The 19524-nt window shown below is 41.2% G+C and overlaps 1 protein-coding gene across 1 annotated transcript in view; it reads left to right on the top strand.

Annotated features, from left to right (window-relative positions):
• The window catches only part of HEY2 (hes related family bHLH transcription factor with YRPW motif 2), a 41050-nt gene extending 24013 nt beyond the window's left edge, over positions 1-17037 (top strand). Inside the window, exons 4-5 of the mRNA XM_089686444.1 lie at positions 4875-4956; positions 16271-17037. Of these exons, the coding sequence (XP_089542570.1) occupies positions 4875-4956; positions 16271-16944 (756 nt within the window). The 3' untranslated portion in view covers positions 16945-17037. The remainder of the gene's footprint in view (positions 1-4874; positions 4957-16270) is intronic.
• The last annotated feature ends 2487 nt before the right edge of the window (positions 17038-19524 follow it).

Here is a 19524-nt window from a genome sequence, read left to right on the forward strand (position 1 = left end):
GTAACCACACTAGTGACTGGTAATTGGTTGTTCAGGCACAGAGTCTTAAGCCCTATGTCATCTCCATGTTGTGACATAAGGGTTCATTAACTAAAACTGGAGAGTGCAAAATTTGGTGCAGCTCTGCATAGAAACAAATCAGCTTCCAGGTTTTATTGCCAAAGCTTTATTGAACAAGCTATAGGTAGAAGCTGACTGGCTACCATGTACAGCTGCAACAGATTTTGCACTCTCCAGTTTTAGTACATTAACCCCATAGTGTCTACCCAGGGCTTCCTCTCTTCACTCCCAGGCAGCTAAAAGGTAATGGAATGTATATATGGGCAGCTGATAGGGCCACTATTAAATGTAAGCTGCTGGTTCATTTATAAGGAATGGGCAAGACCTCCATCAGAAATAGACCATCAACTTTGAGAAATAACTATCATCAGGACCTCCAGGGTTGGAGAATCCTAGAACCTGAGCATTGATCACATACTTGTGTGGATCCTCTTGGTTAGAAGTAAGCATGGGCTCCTCCAAGGTTTGGTGTCTTTCCCAGGAACCTACATAGGGAGGTTAGAGCTTTGCAGTTGGGTACTACCAGGACAGGGAACCCCTGGGTTTGCCACTCTGGTGATGAGGTGATAAAGCACAAAAATTCCATAAACAGTGGGAGGTAGGCAAAGTTCAGGCAAATGCAAAACATGGGCTGACAGTTGGGTCATGTTTCAGACAGATGAAGAGCATGAGCTATGGAACAGACATGAGAAGTACCAATTTTAGAAGACCAAAGAAACACACAAGAACAGAAGATAACAGGAGAAATCTTATATATATATATATATATATATATATATATATATATATATATATATATATATAATCTTTATATAATCTATATATCCTTAGGGATTGATCAAAATAGACACAGGTAAAGGGAGCTTGGAGACACAGAGTAAAGCTAGCCATACTCTATGTGAATGGCTGGTTCCTGATGAACTAGAAAACATTTCTACGTGGGTGGCCCTGATGCTACCCTACCATCCAACATCTTTTGAATGAAAAATCAAAGGAGCTGGACAAAATAATCATTAACCCACTGCTGGCATTGGCTGCATTAGCCACAATGGGAAATTCCCTCCATCACTATACAGTATAAATGGAGGAATCTGTTTGGTTTATTTTGTTCGTCCTGCAGGCTAAACTATTGGTTGGCTTGACAAAATAAATTTGTGTATGATCAGTATAAGAGGTACATGCAGGCTAGCATAGGAAAAGCTGTAGTCTAAATCCAAAGCACAATGGGGTTGATTTGCTAAAACTGGAGAGAAATCTGGTGCAGCTCTACAGGAACTAATCATCTTCCGGGTTTTATTGTCAAAGCCTAACCACTTCAAGTCTGGACACTTTCACCCCCTTCCTGTCCAGGCCAATTGTGAGCTTTCAGTGCTATCACACTTTGAATGACAATTGCGCTGTCATGCAACACTGTACCCATATGAATGTTTTAGCATTTTTTTGAGACAGAAAAAAATTTATTTAGGTGGTATTTATTCACCACTGGGATTTTCTTTTTTTTTGCTATATAAATGAAAATGTTCAAAAATTTCAAAAAAAAAAGTTTTTCTTATAAAATTTAGCAAAAAAATTATATTTCTTCATAAATCTTAGCCCAAATGTACTCATCTATCTTAAAAACAAATAACCCAAATTAGTTTATAACCAAAAATTATAATTTTTTCAAAACTTTTTTTACATTTTTATTTTATTTTTTTATATTATTATTTATGGGTTTTTTTTTTTTTTTAACATACTGTCACCCTAACAGTACAGTGTCACCATAGTGACACTGTACTACTTGTGGGGGGTAATGATTTTCTTTTTTCTTTTTTTTACACTGATTGCTTTTACACATTTTTTGCTGATTTTTACACTGATTGCTTTTTACACATAAAAGCTTTTACATTTTTATTTTTTTATATTATTATTTATGTTTTTGGTTTTTTTTTTCTTACTGTCACCCTAGCAGTACTAGCACTGTACTACTTGTGGGGGGTGATGAAAATTTTTTTTTTTTACACTGATTGCTTTTATACCTATAAAGGCTGTAAAAGCAATCATTTTTCCTTCTCTCCGGCTGCATTTTTGCAGCCATTAAGAAATACTGTGAGAGCTTTGATTGGTCAGAGCTTGTCACATGGTACAAGGCTGTTGTGAATAGCCTTGTACCATGTGACCTCTGTTATTCACAGATTTCACAAGTAGTAAGCAATGATGTCAGGAATGGACATCTTGTTTACTACTGCTCATGTGATCACTGATTGGCCAATCAGTGATCACATGTTCGGGACCTCACACAGAGGTCCAGTACAGCGATCGGACACACTGGGCACTTGACGCAGCAGGCACCAGATCACAGTGCCGCACACTCCCAGGCAAGGAATGCGGGTGCTGTTTATAAATGGCAACCCACTGCTCCCGTCCAGCCGTTTATGTACACGGGCCAGATGGGAAGTGGTTAATTGAACAAGCTGAAGTTGGAAGCTTATTGACTACTACGCACAGCTGCACCAGATTTTGCACTCTACAGCTTTAGTAAATCAACCCAGTATTACTGTCATCACTATCATTTAAAACACATGGCCCAGGAAGATGCACCTGCAGTGGATGTTTGTTGAGCTTTAGATGAACTGCTTTATAAATACACAACTGCATTTACATTGAATTTTGTTATATAGCCTTTTTTAATAGTTAAAATATTTTACATTAGTTTGGGGTGGATTCATCACTTAGTTTAGAAAGCGATCATTTACATTTCTGTTGAAAATTTAATGCAAGACTTCAAAGAAGTTTGGTGCTTTTAGTACTGTGGGGGTTGAATTATGTAAAAGCTTTACCAAACAGAGTAGCAGCCACACACTGGATGTTCATGGCTAGAGGTGATTACATTTTACACAGCAAATGTCCCAAAATTGTTTTTCCTGGAGTTCAGCTTTAGATGTGATCAGTGGAAAAAAATACTCTATTGATCCCGACAGAAATCAAGCTAGTTCCTTACTTCCTATGTACTCTGACTCTTTTGTCAGTTAGCATTGTTTCCAGTTCTCTCTGTGGACTAGAGAACCCCCCCCCCCCCTTTGTTACGGAGATATGGAGAGGGGGGATGTTCTGTAGACCTAAAACACTTGTTGCCATAGCGTGACAACACTGCTTCTACACAGATAAAGTACAGTGTGTAAGATTTGTCACAATAGGACAGAAAATGTGTTAATCACACCAGGGGGGGGGGAATCCTGAAAAAAGACTCCCAAAACCAATGAAGCCACCACATCTAAGGACTGCTAAGCTGCAAAATATAAAAATGTTGTTCTTGGGTTTAAATATACTTTAAAGGCTGACTTCTATTATATATTTAAAGTGTCATCAGGGGCGGACTGACCATTTGGAAACCCAAGGGCCCGGGGTCAGTAGGGGGCCCCATGAGATGCCCCTGGTACCTATTTCATAGGCTTTTTTGAGTTTGGCCAAGAACACAGGGGCCCCATGATCCTCTATTGCCCAGGGGCCCCATGAGTCGTCAGTCCGCCCCTGAGTGTCATTAAACCTACATGCTTTTCATACTCACTCAGTCACTATGGGATTTGTTTTCTGCATTCTGCAAAAACCTGGTTGATCCTGCTGCTCTCTATCTCCCCCTGCTGTTCATGCACCCAATTCAGCTGGGGATTTTGCAGAGCAGTGTTGGCAGCTAGTGCACATGCTCAGATTTCTGTTTTCTACCCCTGTGCAAAGAAACAAGCAAAGAGCGCACAGGCCTAGTGCATTACCTTCTAAAAATTAGATTTATTGAATAAAAAGTAGTATACTCACAAAAGAATCAAATCAAAGGCACATCACAAAAAAGACAGCATGGTCCAATCTCCCTAGATGGTGGCTCTAACGAAGAGGTTCTGCCTCAAAACGCATCAACAGCCGCCATCTAGGGAGATTGGACCATGCTATCTTTTTTGTTATGTGCCTTTGATTTTATTCTTTTGTGAGTATACTACTTTTTATTCAATACATCTCATTTTAGAAGGTAATGCACTAGGACAGTGCGCCCTCTGTTTGTTTCTTTGCACACAGCTTCTTTGGATTTCCCTGGTCCATTGAGGGCAGCAAGGCTTGCATTCCCAAAAAGTACTCCATGTGGGGTTACTGACATTGTGGAGCTCAATGTCCAGCTCAGGAGTTTCAGCATTCATTTGCTCATGCTTTTTTATTTTCTACCCCTCCCTATCTCATCTGAGAAGCCCATGTGACTATAGAATCACACATGTGGACGTGTTTTGGTAAATGACACCCCACTCTCTCCCTCCTTCTCCTCCATACCCACTATACAGCTACACACAAGGGCGGTGGGATATGACATCTTGATTGATGGTGGCTTCACCTCCCTGTTATTCTAAGAAAAAGGGTGGAGGAACGTGACTGGCAAAAATCCACCCACACCATGTTGTTGCCAAAAAATAATAATGATTTTATTTCAAATATAAATTTGTATGACAATTTAAAAGGTTTATTGATATTTATTTTTTATTGTAACCCAAACGCTGTGTTTTTGTTTGTTTTTTGAACATGTGACCAGCAGCAGAGGACTAGAAGTTCCTCCTGCCACTGTTTCTAGGCTGGGAAAAAGCTGGATCATGTGACAACTGCATATTAATTAGGAAAAAGTTTGCTTAGGTTTTTTTTTTTTATTAAGATAATTACAGTGCCATCATCCACATAGAGAAAGAAAAAGGATCATGTAAATGAAACAGTGTGTGTTTACTATCACTTTAAGACACGGTATTTAAAGACATGAAGTGTTAATGTGAGATAGAAGGTTTTTATGTCTGTGTGTTTTTCAGGGATCGGCCAAGCTGGAGAAAGCTGAGATTCTCCAGATGACAGTGGACCATTTAAAGATGCTGCAGGCTACAGGAGGTAAAGGTACGGCTTGCACTGTCTGTACTTCTTACACTGTAAAAGAGCATGGCAATCTAAGCAAACATCTCTTTGACAAGCGCTTGCTGGCGGATCCAGATAAAAGAGTCTCCTCCAAATCAATGCTAATGGTAGGACTGAACTCGTGGGAACGAAGTTCAGGCACAAAAGAAGCACTTGACCCTGGGCTTGTGTTTGCTTTCATAACACTGTGGGAGTAAAAGCTCAATTCACAGACAGTCCAGCCACAGATTTGTTTGGGGTTTGCAAAGACAGTGAAAATCTGTGTGCAGAGACAAAACAAACACACAAACATCAGAGAAAATAAACAGGAGGACTGGAGGCCTACCATTGTACTCCATGGTGTCTGCCTGGAAGGGAGGAAGTACAGGAGGATAGCTCCATTTATTGCCCACACAGATTTGTGGGGCACAGAAAAGAGCAAGCCGATGTATATACACACACACAATGACCATAAAGGAAATGGAGAGAGTAATTGTTCCTGTGCTTATCCCAGCACGGAAATTCACTTCCTGGTGACTTTCTATGAGCAAGGAACTTCACAGTCAAATTTCAGAACATTCATTCTATAGTCATTGTTAAATATTTCACTTGGAGGTTAACCCTGCAAAAATGGAAACCAGCAGAGTAGTGCCATAGAGTTGGTGTTGGTGCGAAGCGAACTAATAGATAAAAGATAACGGTGAAACGTCGGAAAAACTGTTTCATTCACTCAACACCAAGATAAACATAGACATTCAAACTGTACAGTTGCACATGTTTATGGAGCTGATGAATTAAAACACAAGAAAATAAGCACATAATTGAACTTTTTGCCAATAGCAACCAATTGGGATTCCCCGTTCATTTCATCGAATAATATTACAAGAATTCTGATTGGTTAAAGCATAAGTTTAGCTACAGAAAAAAAATACAAAATAAGCACAAGGGACATTACTGACCTGCAGTGTGATGTGTCCTTCTTGCTGCTGTCTACTAGTTCAGTAGAAATTTTCCAACCTCTAATGACCCACCACTCCCTCTGCCATGTACTTCCAGTGCAACAGGTGCTAATAGAACTAAGGGAGCTGTCATAGGCTCTCATCAAGAGTGCCCAACTATGCCCACCCATTCCGCCCAGATACGCCATTCATAGAAGCTGGTAGTAAAGCTCAGTTACATGTTTGGTCTTCAGCGAATATGTCTGAAGGATGCAATACAAATTAAAAATCTTCAATCGTTTTTTTTTTTTTAATTTTTTTTATTATTTTATTTGAGTGCATCAACACTACTTTGCTTTTTGACTTAGTTGAAAATGTGGGCTGCATTCTTAGCAACATATCTGGTTTCCAATAAATTGGCAGGCTGCATTTTCTATTATGTTTCTGGTATCTAGTGCATAGGCAGAACACATTTACAGAGACATCTCTGGTGTGGAATGGGTAGGGAATGGGTAGTGAATGGGTAGACTGGAGTCTCAGTGACATGTCTGGTCTCTAGTGAATGGGTAGACTGCAGTCTCAGTGACATGTCTGGTCTCTAGTGAATGGGTAGACTGCAATCTCAGTGACATGTCTGGTCTCTAGTGAATGGGTAGACTGCAGTCTTAGTGACATGTCTGGTCTCTAGTGAATGGGTAGACTGCAGTCTCAGTGACACGTCTGGTCTCTAGTGAATGGGTAGACTGCAATCTCAGTGACATGTCTGGTCTCTAGTGAATGGGTAGACTGCAGTCTTCGTGACATGTCTGGTCTCTAGTGATTGTGTAGACTCAGGGGTGTATTTACCACAAGGCAAATAAGGCATTTGCCTAGGGCAGAATTTTGCAGGGGGGGCAGCACTGCCCCTCAGAAGAAGGGATGAAAGAAGGGACACATGTGGCATGGGGACCTGGTGGGTCCTGAGACAGGCTGCGGGTTTCATGACAGTGTATGCACAGCTGACTCTCATTCCTGGGGATGTCCGGAGCTGTGAAAGTGAGTGTCTTTCTCTCAAGGCTCTCTCGGGTGGGAGGCAGGAGTGTTGTTGGTCAATGTTAGGCTCTTTGCATGGGGTGGGGGGGATTTTTGTGTTGCCTAGGGCAGCACAAAACCTAAATATGCCACTGGGTAGACTGCAATCTCAGTGACATGCCTGGTCTCCAGTGAATGGGTAGACTGCAGTCTCAGTGACATGTCTGCTCTCTAGTGATTGGGTAGACTTCAATCTCAGTGACATTTCTGGTCTCTAGTGATTGGGTAGACTGCAATCTCAGTGACACCTCTGGTCTGTAGTGAATGGGTAGACTGCAGTCTCAGTGACACGTCTGGTCTCTAGTGAATGGGTAGAGTGCAATCTCAGTGACACGTCTGGTCTCTAGTGAATGGGTAGACTGTAGTCTCAGTGACACGGCTGATCTCTAGTGAATGGGTAGGCTGCAATCTCAGTGACACGTCTGGTCTCTAGTGAATGGGTAGACTGCAATCTCAGTGACACGTCTGGTCTCTAGTGAATGGGTAAACTGCAATCTCAGTGACACGTCTGGTCTCTAGTGAATGGGTAAACTGCAGTCTTAGTGACATGTCTGGTCTCTAGTAAATGGGTAGACTGCAGTCTCAATGACTTCTATGGTCTATATTGAATGAATGGACTGCAATCTCAACTACCTGTTTGGTCTCTAGTGAATAGGTGGACTGTATTCTCGGTGACATGCCTGATCTCTATTGGATGGGTAGACTGCAATCTCAGTGACATTTCTGATCTTTAGTGAATGGGTAGACTGCAATCTTAGTGTCATGTTTGACCTCTTGTGAATGCTTAGAGTGAAATCTTGATGACGTATCTTGTCTCTAGAGAATGGGTGGACTGTATTCTCTGTGATATGTTTCATCTCTATTGGATGGATGAACTGCAATTTCAGTAACATGTCTGGTCTCCAGCAAATACGTGCAATAATTCACTGAATGAGTAGACTGCATTTTCAGAGAAAATCGCTGGTCTCTAGTAAATGTACAGGCTGCATTCCCATGGATGTCTGCAGTTATAAGTAGCTTGATGGGCTGCTTTCTCAAGGACGTCATTTGTCTATAGAGAATGGATAGACTGCAATTTCTGTGCTATCTCTGATCTCTAGTGAATGGATGGGCTGCATTCTCAGTGATGTCAACAATCATAAGTAAATTAGTTTTCTTAGTGATGTCATGAGTCTCAAAGTGAAAGGACTGCTTACTTTCCAGTCTCCAGTAAATGGATATGGCTGCATTCTTATGTGAAACATACCGGAATCATATAATATGTAAATCATGCTCAGCTCCCTTCCGCTTTTCATTTTTACAGACTGTAATTAGAACAAGCAATCTTGAATATCATCAGTTAGTGGCAGTCTGAAGCCTGAACAAAAGCAGATTTTCAGCCAGGTCTGTTGATGACAGTATTATCCAACCATTTACATGGAGAAGAGTATATCGGACGTGTTGGAAAACATGTCCCGATATCTATTGTTCCCCCGATCGGCAGGTCGTTTGTGTCTGGCTCCCCACCACTTTTCCCCTTTCCATCAACATATATTTGTAAGATTGAGAAATCTTTTCTGCAGAAAGCTTGTTCTGAGGGCAGTAAGATCATGCATGCTTGAACAACCACCTTAGAAGTCTATAGATCAGCAAGATTTTTTTAGCCACTGCACTAATAGCCAATGGATTATTAAAATTACTGATAGAGTCCTTGTAATAAGACATGAAAGGAAAAGTGACAATGTATGTTATATATATAGCATCGCATAGCAACAAATCTAATGACATTTTTTTTATCAGTTAGTGGGATTAAACATATATGATTAATGATTTGTTTGTGCACTGATTTGGCAACCACATTAACAGGTCCCTGTGATGCCACAAGTCACTTCACTTTCTTTTATTAATGCTTGATCCGGTTTGATTTGTTTGCTTATGTGTGTGTCCAAAGTGAAAAGCGATTCTAAGTATTTTGGTAACGACAGCAGGGATTGAAGATTTTTTTTTATTTCAGGTACTTATATAGAGTCATCAATTTAAACAGAGCAATACATAAGTATTATACCTTCACATCAGTCCCTGCCCCCAAGGAGCTTTCAGTCTAAGGTCCCTAACTCACATTCATACACATACCAGGACCAATTTAGACAGGAGCCAATTAACCTACCAGCATGTCTTTGGAGTGTGGGAGGAAACCCATACAGTCAAAGGGAGAACATGCACGTAGTGCTGTGTTTGAGATCCAAACTGACAACCCTAGAGCTGCCAGGTGGAAGTGCTAACCACTTAGCCACTGTGATTTTGCATTTCCTTCACATACACCTACCGAAGTAATCAGACGTAGCCCAGGTAAACTCTTTCTTACCCCTTTAATTGTATTAAATTATATTATGGCCATACTGTTGAAGAAAAGTTTTTTTTTCAGCATCCTTTGCCTAGTTATTTTAAATGTAGTCTTTTTATATTATCACAGTGAAGAGAAAACCTATTGTCCTGAAGCTAGCTTGTGAGGCGAAATATGAACATGAAATATATATGTTTCACACAGGCTTCAGTTTTGCAAGTAGTGCGAACAGCAAGCTTTTACTAAGAGTTTGCAGAGATTTCAGCCAGCTTTGTTGAAGCGTTTAAAGTACCAGCTCCAGTTTTTAAATGTTAAAGTGATACTAAAGCTAAAAACAAATCAAATCAAAACAAGTCAAACAAATGCAGTGAGGAGGAAGTGGTGGGGCAGGGCTAAGTTCGCACAGCTCCATAGAAACACAGCTCAGGAACAAGCAGACAGCATGTGCCCCCTTAGAAATGTCTTGCTATGGGGACACACAAAGAAGAGGTGGAGCCAAGATCAGTGGTGGGGAACACAAGAAGAGGCATATCGAGGCCGCTCTTTGCAATACCATTGCACAGAGCAGGTGAGTATAACATGTTATAAAAAAAGTAGACTTTAGTAACAATTGTAAATGCAGATCTGATGGGATTGCTGATTGCCACTTTAAACAAACTGCTAGCAGGCTTGAGCACTACTTAAAGCTTGTTTAGAGCCTGCTGAAGCCTGCTAGCAGCTTGTTTAAAGTGACAGTCAGCACTCCCATTAGGATCTGCGTATAACATTTCCAAACAGGAGTTGAAGGGCTCTTTAATGGCTTAGAGAAAGATGCGTGAAGCTTGCTGAATGCCTTGCAAAAGCTTGCTGATAGTTCCATGAAAGCTTGCTGTTCACACAGCTCTTATACAAGCTAAGGCTCATGAGAAACAGGCCTCACAGTTTAGATTGGCTGACAAAACCTTCCAAATGCATAAGATGGGATTTTCACACTGTTCCCCATTCAAATGAGCATTGGTGTAATTAAATGTTATTTATTGGTTTGACATTTAAAATGTTTTTGCCACTTTTTATTTGATTTGGGTAGATTAGAAAAGGGTTAGGCTTTTATTGCTGTGTTCGTCTGAGTCAAGTGTGAGAGAAAATCTAAAATTCAGAGATGTTAGTGGAAATGGGATAGAGGGAAATCGTCCAACGGTGACACTTGTTCTAGTGACAACTGTCTAAAAAGGTTTTCCTTATGTTGCAGAGATTTCCTTTCACTTCATCTTGCATGTCTGGGACAAAAGGTAAAGGAAAATCTCACCAGTGGGAAACAGACGGAATAAAAGAAAATTTGACAGGAGTTTTTCATATAAAAAAAATAAAAAGGTTTTGGCTTTAGACACACTTTTTCCAAATCTTTGTCAATCAGGGTTTTGTAGAACCCTAGGGTTCCTCTAAAAGTTTATTGAGCAATGGGCAATTTCTTCCTCTCAGATATCTACTGACACAATTGATCTTTTTAGCTATCTGTAAGGGGGGAATTATTCCCAATGACTGCAAGTGCACATTCTTTCCACTGACCATGACACTAATGTATCATGAGTTGTAGATATAGTAATTATTAGGAAGGGTTCCCTGGGACCACAAAATTATTTCAAGGGTTCCTTTATGTTAAAAAGTTTGAGAAAGATTGATTTAAGAATATTACACCTCTGCAAGGCAGAAGAACTGTATGTTTCGCAGAATATACAGTGAAGAAAATAAGTATTTGATCCCCTGCTGATTTTGGATGTTTGCCCACTCACAAAGAAATGATCGGTCTAAAAATCAAATGGTAGGTGTATTGTAACACTGAGAGACAGCATAGCAACAAAAAATTCAAAAGAAATGCATGTCTAACAAATTATGCACTGATTTGCATGCTCATGAGGGAAATAAGTATTTTATCCCCTATCATTCAGCAGGCTTTATGTCTACCAGGTGTCTTTCATACAGGTAACAAGCTGAGATTAGAAGCAGTCTCTTAAAGTGAGTGCTATTAATCTCATTTTGTTACCTGTATAAAAGACACCTGTCCACAGGAGCAATCAAACAATCAGATTCCAAACTCTCCACCATGGCAAAGACCAAAGAGCTGTTCAAGGATGTCAGGGACAAGATTGTAGATGTACACAAGGCTGGACTGGGCTACCAAACTATCGCCAAGCAGCTTGGTGAGAAGGTGACAACAGTTGGTGCAATCATTCACAAATGGAAGAAACACAAAACAACTGTCAGTCTCCATAGGTCTGGTGCACCATGCAAGATCTCACCTCGTGGAGTGTCAATGATCATGAGAACAGTGAGGAATCATCCCAAAGCTACACGTGAGAATCTTGTCAATGATCTCCAGGCAGCTGGGACCACAGGCACCAAGAAAACAATTGGTAACACACTACGCCGACAAGGATTGAAATCCTGCAGTGCCCGCAGTGTCCATCTGCTCAAGAAAGCACATGTCCAGGCCCGTCTGAAGTTTGCCACTGAACATCTGAATGATGCAGAGGAGGACTTGTTGAAACTGTTGTGGTCAGATGAGACCAAAATCGAGCTCTTTGGCATCAACTCAACTCGCCGTGTTTGGAGGAGGAGGAATGCTGCCTATAACCCCAAGAACACCATCCTAACTGTCAAACATGGTGGTGGAAACATTCTGCTTTGGGGCTGTTTTTCTGCTAAGGGGACAGGACAACTGCACTGTATCAAAGGGACGATGGACGGGGCAATGTACCGTCAAATCCTGGGTAAGAACCTTCTTCCCTCACTCAGGGCATTGAAAATGGGTCATGGATGGGTGTTCCAGCATGACAATGACCCAAAACACATGGCCAAGGCAACAAAGGAGTGGCACAAGAAGAAGCACATTAAGGTCCTGGAGTGTCCTGGCCAGTCTCCAGACCTTAATCTGCTTGAAAATCTGTGAAGGGTGCTGAAAGTTCGAGTTGCTAAACGTCAGCCACCAAACCTTAATGACTTGGAGAGGATCTGCCAAGAGGAGTGGGCCAAAATCCCTCCTTAGATGTGTGCAAACCTGGTGGCCAACTACAGTAAACGTCTGACCTCTGTGATTTCCAACAAGGGATTTGCCACCAAGTACTAAGTCATGTTTTGTGAAGGGGATCAAATACTTATTTCCCTCATGAACATGCAGATCAGTGCATAATTTGTTAGACATGAATTTTTTCGAATTTTTTGTTGCTATTCTGTCTCTCAGTGTTACAATACACCTACCATTTGATTTTTAGACTGATCATTTCTTTGTGAGTGGGCAAACATTCAAAATCAGCAGGGGATCAAGTACTTATTTCCTTCATTGTATTACTGTATTTTGCGGTCCTTGAGGGTTAGGGACCAAATTGAATGTACAATATGTATGTAAAGCACTGCGTAAATTGATGGCGCTATATAAGTACCTTAAATAAATATATAGCACAGTTTATGCATACACTCCTCAATCACTTTATTCTTACATTGTAAGCCATGCAGAATATCTGTAAACCATCTGGTACTCAAAGGTTAAAAAGGATTTGTCTGAAAATTGCTCTTCAAAAATAAATGTCTGATATTTCTGAAATGTAATATTGTCTTACATCAACCAACCATACCAAGTCTATGCATGAAAATCATTACCGGAGGTTCATACGTAATATATGGTAGAGGAAATAGAAACGTGTTACTTTCCTCCACAACTGCTTCATTAAAATAGATTTGCCTCTAATTCGCAGCCACGAGATTCTTAACATAGTACTGTAGGTGGGTGTCATAATCAGGAAAAAAGTTAATGCGTGTGTACATGTCTATGGCATGGGCGTTTTTTCCATTAAACTTTGCTGATGAAGGAATGCCAGAGAAATATGTTCTTCGTTTACAGCTAAGTGACAAAACATGTCGTACATGTCTGTAGCATAGCACTGAACAGATCGTACATAAAAGTCCCTCAAACCGTCAGGGCTTAGAATTGGAGTAAACGTCAGTCTAGCAGAGAAAGAAGAGAGGGGATCACTTCAGAGGAGCCTTTAATCTTTTTGTGTGTGCGTATGTTTGTGTGCAAGGCAGGGAGGGACACTGCGGATCAGCATTACCATGGGAAAGTGTCTCTGGAATGTCCCTACCCCACAATACAAGATGAGAGGCACCACCATGCATTTTTCATGTTTGGGAAACTGATGTTCTTAATTTTTCTTCACTATATGATTTCGTTTCAAGCGCTGTGGCGTATTACATTACCAGACTCTGACAGACGCTGCAATACCACAACATTGTCCTGTAGCTCTGTGTGTCTCCTCTATTTCCCTTACATCATAACAGTGGACACGCTTTACAAGTAGACGGACTTGATAATTGCATTTTCTGTTCATACTTTGCTGTTAGTTACATTACTAATTACATCGTTAGGAATACAAAAGTGTATGTTACTGTTCAAACATGCAAGGGGCCTTTTATTATGTAAAGTTTCCAAAAGCCAAATATAATGTACCCAGCAGGGGTGGACATGGCATCTGAGCAGATTCTGCAGTTGCACAAGGGTCTTGCGGGATTTAGGGCCCATTTAGGCTTCATGTACAAACCCCTAGACGGTAAGCTCTCCTGGCAGCAGAAAAATTCTAAACGCGGCAAAAACGCATGTAAACATGGTACAGCATTTAGCCACATATATCCGTGTTTGACGCTTGGACGTTTATTCATTTGCTTGGCCAGAATATTTTCCATTAACATGAATAAATGCCCAAGCGTTAATGCGGCTAGTGCTTAGATACGTTTCGATGCATTTTGCAGCATTTAGCGGTTTTTCCCAAAACATTTCTCTCCTGAACGCAATTATTTTGCATTCAGCATAGGAATGTTTAATTGTCCCTAAACTCTGCTGCTTCTAAACTCTGGTAAAAGACGTTGGGGTTGATTTACTAAAGGCAAATAGTCTATGCACTGCATGTGCACCTGCAAATGCACTGCATGTGCACTGGAAGTGCAGTTTCTTTATATCTAAGGGGAAGCGCTAAAATGAGGCAAAGCTCTGCTTCTTTCATCTAATCATGTGCAAGCACAAATGCTGTTTTTTTAATTAATTTTCCCTGCATGTTCCCCTCAGATCTAGAGTACACTTTCAGTGCACTTGCAGTGCACAGCCTATTTACCTTTTGTAAATCCACCCCTATGTGTACATGGACACATAGGGGTTGATTTACTGAACCTGAAGTGTGCAAAATTTGGTGTAACTCTGCATAGAAACCAATCAGCTTCCAGGTTTTATTGCCAAAGCTTAATTGAACAAGCTGAAGTTGGCAAAAAAACACCAACAGCTCCTAAACTCACATTTAGGAGCAGCAGTGTACATGAGGCCTTATACTAGATATGGGTCAGATGGGATCTCTCCAGTTGTCAAAAATCAGGGAAAAGGGAATTGGGAAACGCTGGGGAATCCACGTACAGTGTCTAAAAGTGGAGGTGCCACTAGAAAGTCTGGAAGGGTGCTACCTAATCAATATGCAAAAAAAGAAAAATAGAGGGAGAAAAAAGGCTACACACCTAAAAGGCTAACCTCAAAAGAAATTTGTTATGCACCATAAACAGTAATAGGTCATCGGAGACATGATAATCCTGCATGACAGAAGACTCTATCCCACGGGATATCAAGAGGGAACCCTCAAGGATGGACCAAGGAAAGAGTTGGTCCACTGGGACTAAACGGACCCAACCCACCAACACCCAACCCAAAAAAAACACCAAAAAGTTCCTAAACTCACATTTAGGAGCAGCAGTGTACATGAGGCCTTATACTAGATATGGGTTAGATGGGTGCTGGGATCTCTCCAGTTGTCACAGAGACTTACACACTGCTGGGTGCTGCTCGGCTGACAATCATTAAACAGGGAATGAGTCAATTTTCTTGGCCAGTAATTGTTCTTACACAAGGGTTCCTTGGTTGTTGAGTCTACCACCTTCCTTTTCAACAGGTTTACTGTCAACATGTGCACTGCAGAAGAGCCTTATTGGCCCCCAGTGCTGGCTAACCCTCCCCTGGACTGTACAGTGGATTACAAGATGCCTATACCAAGACACATATAAAGTGGAAGAAAAGCCTAAATGTTATTTGTTATTAAATATGCCCCCCCCCCCCTCTTCTCTTCCTACCTAACCTGCATAAAAAAAGCATGCTTACCTATTTTTATACTGCTCTGGTCTGGTCACTTGATCTGGAAGCTTCAGCTTTCCTGTGTCATTGAGCGGATGGTGCAAAGGAGAACGGGCTAACGGCTGTGTCATGGGAGCCTATAGGTGACCTCACGGCTCTCAGAACTCTCAGTCGCACAGATCCAGAGCTGGAGCTGCAGGATCACATGACTGGAGCAGATTAAAAATAGGAAAGTACACAGACCTCTTTTATATAGGTTAGGCAGGATGGGTGGGAGGGGAAAGGAACATTCTTAAGGAAAAGTTAGACTTAGGCTTTTTTTTTACTTCAAGTACTTACACTACTGTATTTAACAAATAATCATGCTTTATATTTTTAATGAGAAAAAAAATATATATACCTGCCAGACACTGTAGCTAGGTCCTGACTTTTAGTGTTCCCCACTGATTACGTTGTCTCTCTACTCCAATCCGCAAACTCAATCTCGTAGACTGAAAGCAATGTATTAAAGCCTAATTGGCTTACACTGATGGCCCCTTCTCTCGCCATCTGAATGTTGATGTGCTGGGGATTACAGGAACCTGGTAAAAAGGTACAGTTTGTGTGTGTGTGTGTGGGGGGGGGGGGCTATTTAAAGCCATCACTGTTCAATACTTATGCAGTTTAAAGACTCAATTACCCATGAAGTTTTCTTTATTGTTTTTTTCTTACCATGAGATGCATTTGAACTTTTTTAGTCTTTGTGTTATATATCAATATTTGTTGGTTATTATAAAGGAAAAGATTGTGTTGAATGAGCATTAAGTTGCAACCTATATAAAATAATTTTATGTGCCTTTTGTTTTGAAGGTTACTTTGATGCCCATGCCCTGGCTATGGACTTCATGAGCATTGGTTTTCGAGAATGCTTAACAGAAGTTGCAAGATATCTGAGCTCTGTTGAAGGCATGGACACCTCTGATCCCCTTCGAGTGAGACTTGTTTCCCATCTTAGTACCTGTGCCTCACAAAGGGAAGCAGTAGCCATGACATCATCAATGACCCAACACCAGCACTCCCTGCACCCTCACCATTGGGCAACAGCTTTCCACCAACTTCCTGCAGCTTTGCTGCAACAAAATGGACTTTCTTCATCTGACAGTATTCCTTGCAGACTTTCTACAGCTACAGAGATGCCTCCACAACATGGCTCTGCTCTTCTCACAGCCACATTTGCTCATGCAGATGCTGCTCTTAGAGTGCCTTCAGTTGGTACTGTTGCTTCCAGTGTTCCGCCTCTCTCTACCTCCTTGCTGTCACTTTCAGCCACAGTACATGCTGCGGCTGCTGCTGCGGCACAGGGCTTCCCTCTGTCATTTGCCGGAGCTTTCCCAATTCTTCCACCGGGGGCAGCGGCAGCTATGGCAGCTTCTGCAACAGCCATTTCTTCACCCTTGTCTTCCTCGTCCAGCCCGCGACAAGCTAGTGCCAGCACAAATAATAAGCCATATCGACCATGGGGGACTGAAGTAGGGGCATTTTAACAAGCTGCTATTTAAAGGACTGGTTTAAATGATGAACTATCATGTGCAGGAACAATGTCCTTGGTTACAATAAAATATGATGTCTGAAGTATACAGATGACCTGTGGACTTAGAAAAATGCATAATCTATTTTATATGTTGCTTCTAGAAGGTGAATATCAAACGTATTGTAACATCAAAGGTGATTTTATGGGATTATTAGCCCAAATCTGATCTCTGTTTCATTTTCTACTTGCATAACTTGGGATTAGCTGATCATTGTCACCCACCATTGAGTACTTGCCAGAATGGAAGATAAACAAATACAGCAAAAATGATGCTAAAGTAACAAATCAGACTTCTTCTTTTAATTTATTAGTGCAGGATTGAGAGCAAAAGAAGAAACCTGATTGGTTGCTGTTGTTACCATCTGTTTTTGGTGCTGTTTTCCAAAATGAGCCCATTGATTTGGGAGAATATAACTGGTCATTTTGCTCTTTGCCATTGATAGCAAATTAGGTGGCACCGAGTTCCAGATATTTATTCAGTCAATATTTAATCTCTTCTGTTTTATTGAAAACAAGAGCTTCAGTCTTTGACATCCATATGTACACCCCAATCAATTGCTGATGTGTTCTATTTAAGCAATTTATAGAAGGACGGAATGGAAAAAGACAAGTGACCCTTCATTTAGCTTTTTATTATAGCCTGCAGAAGGCTGATAATACTGAAACCAAAAATGTGTACCATATACAGTATGTCACAAATAAATAGAGGTCTCATGCAACATGTTTTCGATAAGAACCCTTCAGCACATTGAAAGTCAATTTTCCTCGAGTGAAATACAGAGTCTGCCATTACTGACCTGCCTGTGGACTTGCTGGTTGACTGGTTGTTATCCTTTTTGACTGCTTAAAGGCCAAGAGAACTGTAAGTTTAAACTAGCTAATTACATTACAGGTGCATCACATTAAAATATGTTTAGTTTCCTACAGTCTGTTTTCTTTTCTTTTTTTTGAGTAGAAAAGCCTGTCCCCTGCTGCATACTGCAGAGTAGCACTTTTGCTCTCTGGAAACAGTGGTCTCTCTGCAGAGGTCTGACATGCCCCTTGCTGCGTCAGTACCAGAGTTCTCTTATTAGCATCTGGTCTGATTCAGTAGGGGGCTTGTTGGAGCCACTGCAGAGAGACCACTGCTTCCACACAGAGAGCAATGGTCCCCTCTGCAGCTGCTGACAGGGAATAGGCTTTTCTACTAAAGCTGTAGCTACTTTAGAAAGAAAATAAACTGTAAGACAGCTGATTTTAACTGAGGATGATTCAAATGGGCTTTAACATTTCCTACTTGTCCTCCTGAGGATCTACCCCCCTTCCTGTCCAGGCCATTTTTTGCGTTATGGCGCTGCGTTACTTTAACTGACAATAGCGCGGTCATGCAACGCTGCACCCAAATGAAATTTACATCCTTTTTTTCCCACGAATTTAGATTTCTTTTGGTGGTATTTGATCGCCTGTGCATTTTTTATTTTTTGTGATATGAAAAAAAAGACCGACAATTTTAAGAAAAAAAAAAACAATATTTTTTTACTTTTTGCTAAAATCCCAATACGTGTAAGTTAATTTATATGAAAATTACAGAGTTTACAAATGGGGTATATATATATATATACTGGGATTTTTTTTTTTTTAATAGTAATGTTGGCGATCAGCGGCGTACAGCTAGACTGCGGCAGGCATTCTGACACTGGGAGAAACTGACTTGGTGTAACTGACATCCCCAGTGACACCAATACAGTGATGAGTGCTAAAAAAAAGCATTGACACTGTACTAATGGCGCTGGGCAGGAAGGGGTTAACATGAGGGGCAATCAAAGGGTTAACTGTGTGCTGTTTTATATAGTGCTGTGTCCGTGCGCTTCAATGCAAGTACTGCTTTGGATGGCTGTGCTGTGCACAGCCATCTAAAGCAGTGTGCACGAGCTGATAGGGAGGACAACTGTTTTGTTTGCAAACAGTTCTCCTCCCCCTCGGAGATCCTCGGCAATCACCAGGCGCCAGCAAGTAATCACACAGTGATTGTCAGCCGTGGCCACCAATGGCGGTGCTAGTAGGGACGTGAACAGTGGCACGGGTATACGTGATTTTGTGCACCCGTGCCACCCTGTAGCAGTATTTCTGCTATAGTGCAGTCGGGAAGCGGTTAACCTCTTGCTGCTCATGTAAAACATGTGCAGTGGTAAAAGGGTGGGCTTTAACGCCCACACACTGCACATATGTGTCTGTGGGTGGTTGATGTTTCTGTGCTGATAGTGCTCTCATATGTGTTCCCAACGCAGACACCAAGTTGTCAAGGTCAGCGTTAAACCCCCACTGACGTTCAGTAGCCTGCGGGACCAGTTCCTGATTAAGTGACCATTGTGACAGCCAATCACAGTGGTCACATGAATGATGATCCTACCAGCCCCAAGAGTGTACAGATCCTATAAAAGGAATTCTGAGACCGGGTGGGAAGAGGCTGAGCAGAAGAAAAGTTAACACTATAACCCATTAAGACCAGGTTGTTCTTCACTTTATGGCATGAATTTTCAAACTAGTGGTGGTA

Source organism: Staurois parvus, unplaced genomic scaffold (assembly GCF_062004578.1).
Source record: "Staurois parvus isolate SC_StPar_1 unplaced genomic scaffold, SC_StPar_1.0 ptg000397l, whole genome shotgun sequence".
Taxonomy (NCBI): Eukaryota; Metazoa; Chordata; class Amphibia; order Anura; family Ranidae; genus Staurois; species Staurois parvus.